At 34.3% G+C, this 15,215-nt stretch overlaps 1 protein-coding gene across 2 annotated transcripts; it reads right to left on the bottom strand.

The window, feature by feature from the left end:
• Positions 1–696: 696 nt before the first annotated feature.
• On the bottom strand, positions 697–15,162 carry gip-1. Of its 2 annotated transcripts, NM_001027461.4 has the most exons (14): positions 15,086–15,162; positions 14,024–14,116; positions 13,717–13,974; positions 12,302–12,506; positions 10,318–10,571; positions 9,096–9,214; positions 7,211–7,461; positions 6,127–6,298; positions 5,985–6,068; positions 3,889–4,172; positions 3,005–3,167; positions 2,291–2,390; positions 1,678–2,225; positions 697–911 (listed from the first exon to the last, which is right to left on the bottom strand). In NM_001027461.4, the coding sequence occupies exons 1-14, from the start codon at positions 15,156–15,158 to the stop codon at positions 840–842; spliced, it is 2,676 nt and encodes an 891-aa protein (NP_001022632.1). In that variant the 5' UTR covers positions 15,159–15,162; the 3' UTR covers positions 697–839. The 2 variants fall into 2 exon arrangements, with proteins under 2 accessions (NP_001022632.1, NP_001427156.1); NM_001440239.1 differs by having other exon boundaries at positions 711–2,225.
• Between the last annotated feature and the right edge of the window lie 53 nt (positions 15,163–15,215).

The raw sequence follows: 15,215 nt of genomic DNA, 5'->3' as shown, positions 1-15,215 counted from the left end.
TACAATTACAGCCCTAATGAGACATGTCGAACGGCTAGCCAAGGCTTTGAGATTGTTAGATCATTTGGTGATCTTCGTTTTCTGGGACATAGCTAAACTTGGGCAAAACTTGGGCTGAGTGAGAGTGGGCTACACAGCGGTTGACTTTTTTTCCTTTTTTGACGCATCGCCCAAGTTTGACCCAAGTGTTGTGGCCCAAGTTTGGCCAGCTTCTAATCCATGTTAATTTTTTTTGGGCGAAACTTGGATTAAAAGCTGTGAAACATGGGCAAGAATATGGCGGCGAATGCCGAGATATTTCACAATATTTTTGGTTATGAATCTCAATGAATATATTTTTTTATTTATTTTATCAGTCATTATGGGGTCAGATGATCAGAAACGCCAAAATTTGAAGAAAAATTGAGCCGAAGTAACCTTTAAGTCACTCAGAAAAATTGTCCGTTGACTAATAATTATCCCATCTACTAGTTCCGAACTGTAAGTTAATTCACCAAATTCGTCGAAAGTTTGACGAACTTCTAGCGATTTTTCCCCGAAAAATCACCGTGTTCGTCGAAAATTCGCAGTATTTCAAGCGAATTTTCAACGAAAGCTCGCCAAATTCGTAGAAAGTTCGCATGAATATCTAGCGAATTTTCCACAAAGTAGTCTTAATTTTCGGCGGATCTGAAAACATAAATGATTTGAAACATTAAAACGCGTATTTTATTTAATTTGAACGGAAAACTTGGCAGAAAAATTATAAAAAAGAGAAAAAGGCCACATTCGTAATAAAGTTTGTAGAATAAATTAAAAGAAAGTTGTACGACAGAGAAAGGAGAAAATAAATTTAAAAATCAATCCAAAAGAGCATCATTTCCGTAGGTGATTTGTTCGTCGAGCAGCTCATTGAGCTTACGTTGAGTTGTCTGAAAAAGTTAAATTTCTTGCGATAAATTGGTTGAAAATCGAAGCGATTTTTGCTAATTTTAGGCTAAAATTTCAAGATTTGAACGAAAAATTCAAAATTTTCGAAATTGGTGGCCTAGAAATCGCACAATTTCGGCCGCCAACTTCAACTTTTTGTTTAATCAATTTTCAGCTGATGGCCTAAAAATCCAAGTAGTGAAAATGAAATTTCGACTTATACTACACAAAAAATCGGGAATTTTTCCACTTGGTGGCCTATCCCGAAATCCCGAAATCCCGAAAAGTTCGGCCATCAATGCATTTTTTGATCTAAAACCTGCCGAAAATTTTATTTTCATAACGGAAATTATATTAAAGCTACTTTTCGTCAAAAATGTCACAGATCCTAAAAATTTCAACACGTGGCCTAGAAATCCCGAAAAGTTCGGCCACCAATTTATTTTTGATCAAAAAACTGCGGAGAAATCGATCTTAGACTCAAAAATTATAGAAGATTCGAATTTTCACCAAAAAAAGGCCAAAAATGTGTGAAAAACACAAAAAAAAACGGTTAAAAATTGTTTTTCTTGTGAATTTTCTTTTTTCTTTGCTGTACAATTTGAAATTTTGAAATTTTTTTGGTGGCCTAGAAATCCAAAAAGTTAGGCCACCAACTAATTTTCGGTCAAAAAACTGCGGAAAAATCAATTTTAGGCTCAAAAATCCTGGAAAATTCAAATTTTCGCAAAAAAAAAATCGATTTTTCAACGGCAAACCCCCACTAACATTAACACTATCCATCAAATTCCTCGCCCCAATCGTCTTTTTCTGACAAATCTCCGCAATTCTTGCTTTCCGCGCATTCTCATCATTTCCAGTGCTCTCGATGACGTCACGCCAAGTGGCTCCGAATTCCTGCGTGAATTCTTGAGCATCAAACGTGGAACGGACAAGAGTGGCGAGCTCTTTTTCGATTTGATCCGAATTTTTGAGAAAAACGACACACGTCGCACGATGCACAAATCGCCGGTGCTCAGCAATGACGTCATCCACGTCGACACATTTTTCGTCGATCGCCGCCAAAAAACGGGCCAAAAATCGAGCCAATTGCACAGAAACGTGGCATCGGACACGGAGCAACGTGGAATTTATGATGGAAAACACGTGGGCGAGCATATTCAGAAGACACGTGGCATTCTCACGAAGAGAATAGTTTTTAATGAGGAAACGCTGAATTTCTGGAAGATTTTGAGAAGAAGCATCTTGAGTTGAACAACGAGCCAAATCTATGGACCAAATTACGTGGAATATCGATTCGTAGGCATCGTCGCAGGCTGGAAGAATTTGAAATATTTTCTAATTTTTGGAGACGCTTTTTGCAGAAAATCTCAAATTTTACCTGAAAAAATGGGCTTCATCAGGTCCATTTGAGGCGCGTAGCGTGGGCGTAACGGTTGTACAAATTGCATTCTTGACGACACGTTTGGTGTGCTTCCAGTCTGCAAAACGAAAAAATCGACAAATTTGTATTTTTTTTTGAAATGGGGAAAGTAGGGCATAGCCGCGGTTTTTCTGTGTAGATTTACGCGCGGCTCCGCTGTTTGTGTGGATTTACTGGATGTAATAACGTCGATTTCCACTTGTTGTGTGGATTTACAAGCACTCCATGTCGATTTACGTAGCCGAATGTTTTCCGTAAATCGACATTGAGAGCGCCGTAAATCGACATAGAGCTGCGTAAATCGACATAGAACTGCGTAAATCGACATTGAGAGCGCCGTAAATCGACAATCAGGTTAGTAAATCAACAAGCAACCCCGTAAATCTACATCTAGGTGCGTAAATCGACATTTAGAATAAGCGTCGTAAATCGACATAGAACTGCGGCGTAAATCGACAATCAACCCCGTAAATCGACATAGAAGACATAGATCTGTGTAAATCGACATTTAGAATAAGCGTCGTGAATCGACAATCAGGTGCGTAATTCGACATCGATCGCCGTAAATCGACATATAGGTGCGAAAATTGGCATTTAGAATAAGCGTCGTAAATCGACATAGATCTGCGTAAATCGACATTTAGGCCCTAAAATCGGAGATTTTGCCCGTACCGAAGTCAACGCATCCAGTGTGAACATCAATTTCTTCACTTTTTTCTCCTTATCACTAATATTTTGTGTAGATTGACACGATTCGAGTGCGGCTGCCAGTGCACTTGACACAGTTTGACGGCTGAGCGTTGTACTTCCAACACGAAGTCCTTGTGATGCTTCTCTGTAAGAAAATTGGGGGATTTTTAGGGTTACTGTAGCTTCGGAAGTACGCAAACACTGGAGAGTGGCGGAAATTTCGAATTTTTCGGTAAAAATCTTCGAAAAATGACATTAAAGGTGTTATATTTTCTCAATAATTCCGAAAATTCAATTTTCCAAGGGGTACTGTAGTTCTGAAAGTACGCAAACACCGAAAAATCAAGGAAAATTCAAATTTTTGCCGCAAAATTTCCAAAAAAATCGCTCAAATGCTCAATTTTTAAATTTTTCGTTAAAAATTCCCATTTTATGCAAATTATATTGGGGTACTGTAACTTGGAAAATACGCAAACACCACCAAAAATCGTGGAAAATCCAAATTTTTCAATAAAATTAAGAAAAAAAAACTTTTTTTTTTTTCGAATTTTCGCTAAAAATTAAGAAAAAAATTGAAGAAATTAGCAGTTTTCTGGGGTACTGTACCTTCCAAAGTACGCAAACACCTAATTTTACGACATTTTGCAGAAAATGCTTTGAAAATGTGTTTTGGGGGGTAAAAACTGGCGGAAAATTTGAATTTTTCACTGAAAACTCAGAAAAATAGCAAAAAAATCGTTTTTTTTTTTGGTGAATTTTCAGTTTTCGCCAGTGGTACTGTAGTAAAAATCGAGGGAAATTCAAATTTTCGCTCATTTTTCCAATTTTCTCCAGTTTTTTTCCCTAAAAATCCGCATTTTCCGTACTTTATAATAGTGTAGAGAGTGGTCGTAAATCTGGGATCACTCAAAAAGAAGAATGATGTTGATTTGAGTACATGTTCCTTTAATCGTCCAGTTTCCATCACCATCCGCATCACAATTCCACACACAACATCACGGAGAATACGCAAGATTTGGCCCAAAATTTTCGAGAAAATCGCTTTGGGACCCAATTGAGTACGGACTACTGTAGTCGCTTTATCGATTGCCTCCAGATCCGAGTCTGATGCAGATTCAACGTGTGGAAGGGATTTTCCAATTTCGAGAAGCTGAAAAATGCATGATGACAAGCGAATTTTTGTGCAAAAAAAAATTAAAACTCGAAGAATAAATTGAAAAATCACAAGCTTTTGGGGGAAAAATGAAAATTTGGGCATAGCTTCCGCATCTCCGAGTGACAAATGTGCTCTATTGTCAAATTGTTTGCAGAAATACGGTATTTATTCACATTTCCAGCTGATTTAAGGCTGAAAATGTGAATAAATACCCGTTTTTACTGCAATCAATACGAGTAGAAGCACAAGAGCCACTGAAATTATGGAAAATTGAGATGGCCGAGAAATCCAAAAAGTTAGGCCACCAGATGTGATATTGCTAGAAAAATGAGAATTCCTGTGGCTTTTCATCAAATTTTGGCTCAATATTTTCAATTTTGAACGAAAAACAAATATTAAGGTTTTTTTTCAACTTTCTAGGAATTTTCAGCATTTTTCATTATGAAAAACCAATTTCCTGAGGATTTTCACCACTATAACACGTTTTTCTTTGCCTCTAGCTTGAAATTTAAATTTCAAGGGTTACGGTAGCTCCAAAAGTACGCAAACACCGATGTTTGCGTACTCGGCACCGAATTTTACGACAGTTGGCCCAAATTGTCTGAAAACCGGGTGACGGGCGTAAAAAGGGATGGAGAATTCGAATTTTCAACTGAAAATCTGCGAAAATCACAAGTTTTTCGGGAAAAATTGAAAATTTGGGCATAGCTTCGGCGTCTCCGAGTGACAAATGTGCTCTATTGTCGAATTGTTGGCAGAAATACGGTATTTATTCACATTTTCAGCCCAATTTAAGGATGAAAATGTGAATAAATACAGTTTTTATGCCACCAATCTGAGTAGAAGCACAAGAGTCAAGGAATTATCGATTTTTGGTGAGAAAAGTCAAAGAAATCTCCGATTTTGAATAAAAATAAATATTTTCAGAGATTTTACTGAAAGCTGGCCAATTTTTGTCCATTTCAGAGGAAAAATTGAAGATTTTTTTTCGAAAAATCCAGTAAATTCATGACATTTTTCTAAATATTTTCATATTTGCTTGGAGAATATTCGAAAAACAACTCTGAAAAAAAAAACAATAGTCTATTTTTCGATTAGTGGCCTAGAAATTCGAAAAAGTTCGGCCACCTATCAAAACTAGATTATTTTTTCAACAAAAATTCAAAATTTTCGAAATTGTTGGCCTAGAAATCGCACAATTTCGGCCACCAACTTCACCTTTTTGTTTAATGAATTTTCAACTGATGGCCTAGAAATCCAAGGAGTTCGGCCACCAATTTATTTATGAAAAATTCGACTTTTTTTTTCGATTGCGAATTGAATTTCGACTCAATAAATGAAGTTTGCACGAAAAACCCGAATTTTTTCCACTTGGTGGCCTAGAAATCCAAAAAGTTCAGCCACCAATCCATTTTTGATCTAAAACCTGCCGAAAAAATTTGATTTTCATATCGAAAATTGGACAAAAATGTCTAAAATTCCGAAAATTTCAACTCGTGGCCTAGAAATCCAAAAAGTTCGGCCATCAACTCATTTTTCGGTCAAAAAACTGCCGAGAAATCGATTTTTAGGATCAAAAATCATGAAAACATCGACTTTTGTCAGAAAACTAGATTTTTTTTAGAGATTTCTCGATCGGTGGCTTAGAAATCCAAAGAGTTCGGCCACCAATTAGTATCTGGGCTCAAAAATTGCAGAAAAGTCGATTTTTCGATAAAAAATTCGAGGAAAATTCGAGGAAAGAGATTTTTTGCTAAAAAATCAAAATTTTTCCAGTTAAAATCAGTTTTTTAAATAAAAACTCACAATTCTAGCATCCGAATCCGTGATAAAAATTGGAATTTTCCGCAGAAAAAGCTCTCCGCTCTGCTCATTCTTCTCAATAATCCACTGAAACTCAAAAATTTTAAAATTAAGCCATTTTTTTTTCAATTTTCAGTCAAAAAACCTTATCACTGGTGGGAATTTCGCCCGTAGTCATCCATTCCATCATTTGATTACAAAAAACTCCCAATGTATAATCAAGAATCACGTCAAGTATTGATTTTTGATCCGAATCAAAGCTATACGCCGCGTGCAGAATGTACAAGTTTTCGAGAAGTTCCAGTTGGGGCAAATTTCTGGAAAAAAAAACAATTTATTCAATGTTTTTTTTCAAATTATTCGAGAAAAATTAATTAAAAATTCGATTTTTCCCTTTATTTTGACCCCAAAACCCTTTTTTGTTCAATTTTCCGAAAAATTGCATTCAAAATTCGAATTCCCCAGCAATTTTTACCCCAAAAACTTCATTTTTTTTGACGATTTCTGCAAATTGTCGTAGGATTCGGTGTATTCGGGTGTTTGCGTACTTTCGGCGCTACAGTACCCATCGAAAATTGAATTTTGGCATTTTTAGCCAAGAAATTCGCATTTTCCGACATTTTTTCCCCTAAAAACACCTTTTTTGACGATTTCTGCAAACTGTCGTAAAATTCGGTGTTTTCGTACTTTTGGCGCTACAGTACCCCTCTAAAATTGAATTTTGGCAATTTTCGCCAAGAAATTCAAATTCTTCGTTATTTTCTACCGCGATAACCAATTTATCTGCATTTTCTGCAAAATGTCGTAGGATTCGGTGTTTGCGTACTTTTGGGGCTACAGTACTCCTTCGAAAATTGAATTTTGGCATTTTTAGCCAAGAAATTCGCATTTTCCGACAATTTACATCCTAAAACACATTTTTCGAGGTTTTTCTGCAAATTGTCGTAGGATTCGGTGTATTCGGGTGTTTGCGTACTTTTGTGGCTACAGTAACCCTGGAAATTCGACATTTGAATTTTTTAGCCAGGAAATTCGGATTTTCCGCCAATTTTTACCCCAAAAACTCATTTTTCGACATTTTTCTGCAAAATGTCGTAAGGTGTTTGCGTACTTTTGGGGCTACAGTACCCCTCCAAACTCAAATTTTGCTCAAAATTTGAATTTTTTAGGCGAAAAACGTCAATTTTAACCCGCTAAATCAAAATTCTGACAATATTAGTCTAATTTACCTAATTTTATAGGCCATTTTCAGCAATCTCAGCCGATTTTGCCACATATCAATAAGCGGAAGACATTGATAAAATTTGATGCCTCTAGTCCGTCGTAAAGCATCAATATCAGTGATATAATCACCAATAATTCGTCGAATCGCCGCCATCAGAGCTTCAGTCATTTGTCCAGTGTTGTTGGGCTCTTTATGTGATAATAGTAGATATGTATTAGCAATTGGTAGGATACGTGAGCACACTGCTTGATGGGTCTGAAATGGGAAAAATTACAAGTTTTTTGGGAAAAAATGAAAATTTGGGCATAGCTTCCGCATCTCCGAGTGACAAATGTGCTCTATTGTCAAATTGTTTGCAGAAATACGGTATTTATTCACATTTTCAACCAATTTAAGGCTAAAAATGTGAATAAATCCCCGTTTTTACTGCAATCAAGTAGAAGCACAAGAGCCACTGAAATTTTTAGAAATTGTACTTTTTCGGTAATTTTGTTCGGAAAGTTCTCATTCAAACATTCGAAATTCGATAAATTGAAAACCCGTTGAAAATGGCTCAAACTCAGCTTTTTGCAATTAATGGCCTAGAAATCCAAAAAGTTCGGCCACCAAAATTTTTTGTTAAAAAAACATGAAAACATGAACTCGGGTGGAAAATAATGGAAAATCCGATTTTGACACTAAAAATCATCAAAAAACATTGGAAATCCGTGGAAAATCGCAAGTTTTTCGGGGAAAAATGAAAATTTGGGCATAGCTTCTGCATCTCCGAGTGACAAATGTGCTCTATTGTCGAATTGTTGGCAGAAATACGGTATTTATTCACATTTTCAGCCCAATTTAAGACTGAAAATGTGAATAAATACCCGTTTTTACTGCAATCAATACGAGTAGAAGCACATGAGTCACGAAATTTCAATTTTGGAGCCGAAAAACGAATATATCCGTTTTTTTTTCAATTTTATAGGAATTTTCAGCAATTTTCAGTATGAAAATCTAATTCCTCCCGTCGAATTTCACGTCTAGCACACTTTTTCTGTGTTTCTAGCTTGAAATTTCAATATCAAGGGTTACGGTAGCTCCAAAAGTACGCAAACACAGAGGTTTGTGTACTAGGCACCGAATTTCACGAACTTTTGCCTGAATTGTCAGAAAAATGGGTAATAGAAGTGAAAAGTGATGGAGAATCCGAATTTTTAACTGAAAATCGGGTCAAATTACAAGTTTTTCAGAAAAAATTAAAAATTTGGGCATAGCTTCCGCATCTCCGAGTGACAAATGTGCTCTATTGTCAAATTGTTTGCAGAAATACGGTATTTATTCACATTTTCAGCAAATTTAGTGCTAAAAATGTGAATAAATACAGTTTTTACTGCAATCAATACGAGTAGAAGCACATGAGTCACGGAATTTATAGAAATTGTATTTTTTAAGCAATTTTGTTCGGAAATTTCTCACTTAAACCGTGGAAATTTGCATAAATTTGCATAAATATCCGGCTGAAAACCATTTTTTTGTTTAGAAAAAAGGTTAAACCAGTTTTCATTCGAAAAAATTGCTCGAAATTACAGATTTTCAGGAATTTCCGGTTTTTTGACAGTTTTTTTTGTTCAATTTTATCGAAATTTTTAGTCTTGAAACAGGCCAGGCTTTCTAAAAATTAAATGGCGCCAAAACCGCTTAATTTTAACCGGTGGCCTAGAAATTGAACAAGTTCGGCCACCAATAAGATTTTTAGCTAAAAAAATCTGGAATTTTGTTCAAAAATGCCTTTTTTTTTCAAAGTTAATTTTGCACACAAAAAACCTCGAATTTTCGCGTTTTTTCGATGAAAATTTACAAAAATATCGATTTTTCCGGCGAAAAAATCTGAAAATCCTGAAATTTTGTACCGTTGACAGTGAAGCAGTTGATGTGATCTTCATTTCTCTGTGAATTGGAGTGAAAAGCCGAGTTTCGATGCCAAGAAGTGCGGAGAGCAAGCATTCGCAAACATTTGATTCGGTTTCAGCTGAAAAATTTTCGGGGTTTTTGAGATATTTTTCAACAGAAAGTGTTAAAATTTCGATTTTTCAGAGTTTTTAGCAACAAAAAAAAATGCGGAAAATTCAATTTTTACACTAAAATTCCGTAAAATTTGCGTGATTTCACCAGATTTTTCGGAAAAAATCGATTTTCTGAATAAATTTGCTCAGATTTTGGCAATTTTTTGGTGAAAAAAAATTATTTGTCTTTTTTCGGAATAATTTTTAAAAATTTTCGGTAAAAATTCGATTTTTAATGAAATTTTCCCAAAAACTCAGATTTTTTATGGTAATTTTCAAAAATTGCATGGAAAATCCAGAAAAACCGATGTTTTCAGCCAAAAAAAAAAAACGATTTTTTCGGCATTTTTTGGATTTTGAGCACAAAAATGCTCCTTTTTTTGGAAATTTCAAATTTTTTATAGTAATTTTCCATTAAAAAAAGTGCATTTTTCCGTGAAATTTTCAAAAATTGCATGGAAAAACCAAAAAAACCCCAGTTTTCAGCCGAAAAAAGCGATTTTTTCGGCATTAAGTTTTGAGCACAAAAATGCTCTATTTTTATGCTGCAATTTTCTCAAAAATATCGATTTTTACCTTTTTTTTTTTTGGAAATTTCAGATTTTTATAGTAATTTTTACACAAAAATATCAAAATTGCATGGAAAATCCGAAAAAATCGATTTTTTTGGATTTTGAGCACAAAAATGCTCCAAAAATACCCCGAAAATGCAAAATTAAAAAAAAAAACAATTTTTTTTGCAATTTTCACAAAAACATCGATTTTGACCTTTTTTTTGGAAATTTTTGATTTTTTTAAAAAGTATTTTTCAGAAAAACTTCAAAATTGCATAGAAAAACCTAAAAAAAACCGAGTTTTCAGCTAAAAAAAGCGATTTTTTCGGCAGTTTTTTAAATTTTGAGCACAAAAATGCTCCAAAAATTCAATTTTTAACCATTTTTCGGAATTTTCAGATTTTATAATAGTAATTTTCAACAAAAAACCGGAAAAATCGAGTTTTCAGTCATTTTTTAAATTTTGAGCCCAAAAATGCTCAAAAAATTCAATTTTTTTCCAGAATTTCCCGTACTTATAGCACTTCCGATTCTCGAATGAATCGGCGTATTCGAGTTGGAATTAACATTCGCCCGAATCGATGACGTCACAGATGTATTCAATAGGTGGCTTGTGGTCGGATGGCGGAGCTGGTGAGCACGGTTCGGAGCACCACCACGGTTACGTTCAAAATCTGAATTATGTGGAAATACGGAGGAAGATGGTGATTCTTCACGACGAGAAGTTGTTCGGAGATGTGGATTTGGAGGTGTGAAGCCATTGGAAGCACTGAAAAATTGAAAATTTCGAGATTTTTCAGAGAAAATTGCTCATTTTTCGGAGCAAAACCGGCTGATTTTCAAAATTCGCAACAAAAAAAAATTCAATTTACCTATTTTTGAGCCAAAATTTCTATAGAAAAAGCAGCAAAAAAACCGTAGGAAATAGCTCAAAATCAGCTTGGTGGCCTAGAAATCCAAAAAGTTCGGCCACCAACATTTTTTCACTTTTTTAAAAGCAAATTGTGCAGGTTGGGGGTAAAAAGTAGTGGAGAATCCGATTTCAACACTGAAAACCGTTCAAAAACTGTGAAAATTTCAAGTTTTTGGCTGAACAATGAAAATTTGGGCATAGCTTCCGCGTCTCCGAGTGACAAATGTGCTCTATTGTCAAATTGTTGGCAGAAATACGGTATTTATTCACATTTTCAGCCCAATTTATGACTGAAAATGTGAATAAATACCCGTTTTTACTGCAATCAATCAGAGTAGAAGCACATAAGTCACTGAAATTTCAATTTTGGAGCCGAAGAACAAATATTTCAGTTTTTTTTTCAACTTTCTAGGAATTTTCAGCAATTTTCAGTATGAAAATCGAATTTCCTGTGAATTTTTACCTTTTTAGAAAATTATAGTGTCGATTTACGGCGTAAATCTACACATGAAAATTTGTTTTATTTCAAAAAATCCAAAATTTTCGATAATGCCAATTTTTTTAATAAGAAATTCAAATTTTGTATGAAAATCTGAACATTTCTGGCACAAAAAACGGGGAAATTTTGCTCAAAAAACCGTTTTTTTTCAATTTTTAACAGATAACCTAGAAATCCAAAGAGTTCGGCCACCAATTCATTTTCGTCTTTTTCTCCTTATTTTTTGCAAATTTTTGGGAAATTTTTTTCATAAGATTAAAAGAAAACGGCCAAAATTTTTTTTTCACATTTTTTGTTTTGATTTTCCATAAATTTTCCCATTTTCGTTCAAATATTCAGAATTCAAACGAAAAATTAAAAATATTCGCACGGTGGCCTAGAAATTCAAAAATTTCGGCCATTAATTAATTAATTGTCTCAAAAAACAGCCAGACAGAACAGAATTTCACTTTTCTATTTAAAAATTTATGAAAAAAGCGCTAAACATTTTTTTAAAAGTGATTTTTCATATATTTTTTGATGAAAAACCCGTTTTTTTTTTTGATTTTTCGCTTAAAAAAATTAGTAGAATAGTAGAAACTGAAGGTTAACTGATTTTTAACAGGGAAAACAGGTTAGAAAACTGAAAAAATGGGTGATTTTTGAGGTTTTTTAGTGGGGAAAAGCACACATTTTGTTAAGGAAATCCCATGAACCTACTCGTTTTCTTCGAAAAATTCGGCTGATTCTGATCTAAAAATGGGAAAACTTATTTTTCAGGGTTACTGTAGCGTCAAAAGTACGCAAACACCGCAATACACCAAATCTTACGACATTTTGCAGAAAACGTCAAAGAAATGAATTTTTGGGGTAAAAACTGGGGGAGAACCGAGATTGAAGTGATTTTTTTCAAAAAACTTGAAAATTTGAGCCATTTTTAATCACAAAAACTCATTTTTTCGCGATTTTCTGAAAAATGTCGTTAGATCTGGTGTTGGCGTACTTTTAAAGCTACAGTAACCCGGAAAAAGTGTGCTAGGGGTGAAAATTAGCGGTGAATTCGGTATTTTCAACCAAATTTCCTCAAATTTTCTCGAAAATTACGCACGTAAAAAGCTGATTGCTGGCGCTAATCGGCTGAACCCTCGTAGTTGGTATTCCATTAATTGTATACGGACTCCGTGGCCGTTGAGCCATATTTCCAGCCAATTGGCGTTCCATTCCAAGCATTCGATTGTCATAGGCAGTAAATGAGGAATTGGCACGAGAACGAGACGATGAATCGGCAATTGATGGAGTTTGTTGGTCTCCGGCTGGAAAATTCACTAGTTTTATGGAAAAATTCGCCAATTTTCTGTGAATTTCCAATTAAAAAAAAATGATTTTTCATGATTTTTAAAGCGAAAATAGGCTTGAATTTGTAGTTTTTCTCAATTTCAATACATTTTTACATAGAAATTTGTAGAAAATTCGAGAAAAAACGCCAAAGTTCTAATGGGTGGCCTAAAAACTTGCAAAAAGTTAGGCCACAGTGTTTGGGGATTTGCTCAAAATTTGATTTTTGTGGAATGATTCTATGGAAAATTGCAAATCTTATTGCGAAAATAAAAATTTGAGCATAGCTTTTTGGCTCAAAATCAGCTTGGTGGCCTAGAATTCCATAAAGATCGGTCACCGAAAATTTCTTAGCTGAAACCGATTTCAACACTTAAAATCCATCAAAACCCCAAAAATATGCTAAAAATCGGGTGAAAAATGAAAATTTGGGCATAGCTTCCGCATCTCCGAGTGACAAATGTGCTCTATTGTCAAATTGTTGGCAGAAATACGGTATTTATTCACATTTTCAGCCCAATTTGAGGATGAAAATGTGAATAAATACAGTTTTTAGTGCAAACAAAAAAAAACGAGTAGAGGCACATAAGTCACAGGGGAAAATAGTTCAAAAATTTTGTGGCCTAGAAATCCAAAGAGTTCGGCCACCGAATGATTTTAAATCCAAAAACCACATAGAATTCAGTTTTTATATTCAAAATTCGATTAAAAAGCGACTCTTCGCCAAAAAAAAGCCTCAAAAATTAAAAAAAAATTAATGAAAAAAAACGCAATAATTGTTGCTTGAGAATTAGAAATTTAATAAAAAATTTCTAAAAATCCGAGTTTTCCGACTGGTGGCCTAGAAATCCAAAAAGTTCGGCCACTTAATCATGGCAAAAATTTCGTTTTTTTTTCTATTGAAAATTAATGAAAAAAAAAACTTTTTTTTTTCAATTTTCCACATTTTTGTAGGTTTTATTTCAGCATTTTTTCTCGAAAATCGAACAAAAATAAGCACAATCTTCAACTTTTAAGGAGAAAAAAAATATTTTTATAAAATTCAGGTCAAATTTGACCGAAAATGTCTAATTTTTCGAATTTTTAATGAAAATAAATGTCAATTTTCAAATAAATTATCGACTTTTCAGTGATATTTGCTCCGTTTTTTCACAATTTTTCGCGGCTAAAACCGGTAAAACACCGAACTCAGCGTGCTGAGCACCCGTCCACGACTTGCAGATCTTCTTTGAAACGGCGATGAGGATGGAATCGAATTGGTCGGGGTACCTCCAATGGATCCCAGACCAATACTCGGACTATTTCTTATTGTTTCATTATGAAATAAGTGAGCCTGTCGACATCTCACAAGAAAATCCATCATATAATTCATTTCTACCGATTCGTTCATCAGAGCATCGATTTTTTTGCGAAGCGGTTTTATTCCGTTCGGATCACGAAGTTCGCCTGGAAAACTGCCGCTTTTTTTTTTGGTTTTTTCCCTGGAATTTCATACATTTCTTAACAAATTGATCTACACATGTTCTCGAAGCGTTCACATCGTTGAGCTGACGGCTGTGGAATAGCCCTTCTTGAACTTTTATCACATCTGAAATACAGAAAATTGCAAAATTTTGATTAAAAATCCGTTTTTCTACGGAAAAATCGGCTGAAAATGGTTTTTTTTGTGCAAAAATCGCGAAAATTCACAAGTTTTTCGGCTTGAAAATGAAAATTTGGGCATAGCTTCCGCATCTCCAAGTGACAAATGTGCTCTATTGTCAAATTGTTTGCAGAAATACGGTATTTATTCACATTTTAAGCCAATTTAAGGCTAAAAATGTGAATAAATACCCGTTTTTACTGCAATCAATACGAATAGAGGCACAAGAGTCACAGGGGAAAATGTTCAGAAGTTTGGTAGCCTAGAAATCCAACAAGTTCGGCCACCAATTGATTTTAAATCCAAAAACTGACTAGAATTCGGTTTTTATAGTTGAAATTCTAATAAAAACCGATTCATCACCAAAAAACCGTCTAGAAAATTTCAAATATCTCAAAAAAAAAAAAGACTTAAAATTAAAATTTTGGTTTTAAAATTTGAATTATTCAAAATTCAAAATCCCCGTTTTTATGTAGAAAATCAAATAAAACGGTCTATTTTTAATGGGTGGCCTAGAAATCTAAAAAAAAAGTTAGGCAACCAAGAGAAAAAAAGCCGAAATTGGAGTTTCTCTAGTAAAAAACGAGATTTGAACGAAAAATTCAAAATAAAATTTTTGGCTCAGAAAATCGTGGCCTAAAAAAATCCAAGGAGTTCGGCCACCAATATATTCTTTTGATGAAAAAAATCTGAACTCTTATTATAATTTCAGGAGTTTTTCTGCAAAATGTCGTAAGATTTGGTGTACCACAGTGTTTGCGTACTTTTGGTGCTACCGTACCCCTCGAAATTCGAATATTTACTTGAAATTATTGATATTTTATGGAAAATCTCATTTTTTCGTCAGAAATTCGATTTTTCAGTCAATTTTTCGGCTTTTTCGGTGTTTTTTCTTCTAAAATTCAATCCAATTACCTCTATCATGAAACCCGAAAGCATTTAAAAATTGCTGTACAGCTTCAACTTCTTCGCTGCCTTGTCGACGCATTTATCTGAAATTTTTCCATTTTTTTTTCATAAAATTTCAAGTTTTTGGTTAATTTTC

The sequence above is a fragment of the Caenorhabditis elegans genome, chromosome III (genome assembly GCF_000002985.6).
Source record: "Caenorhabditis elegans chromosome III".
NCBI lineage: Eukaryota > Metazoa > Nematoda > Chromadorea > Rhabditida > Rhabditidae > Caenorhabditis > Caenorhabditis elegans.
Note: the sequence above shows the minus strand (reverse complement) of the source record. Positions and strands in the feature narration are given on the sequence as shown.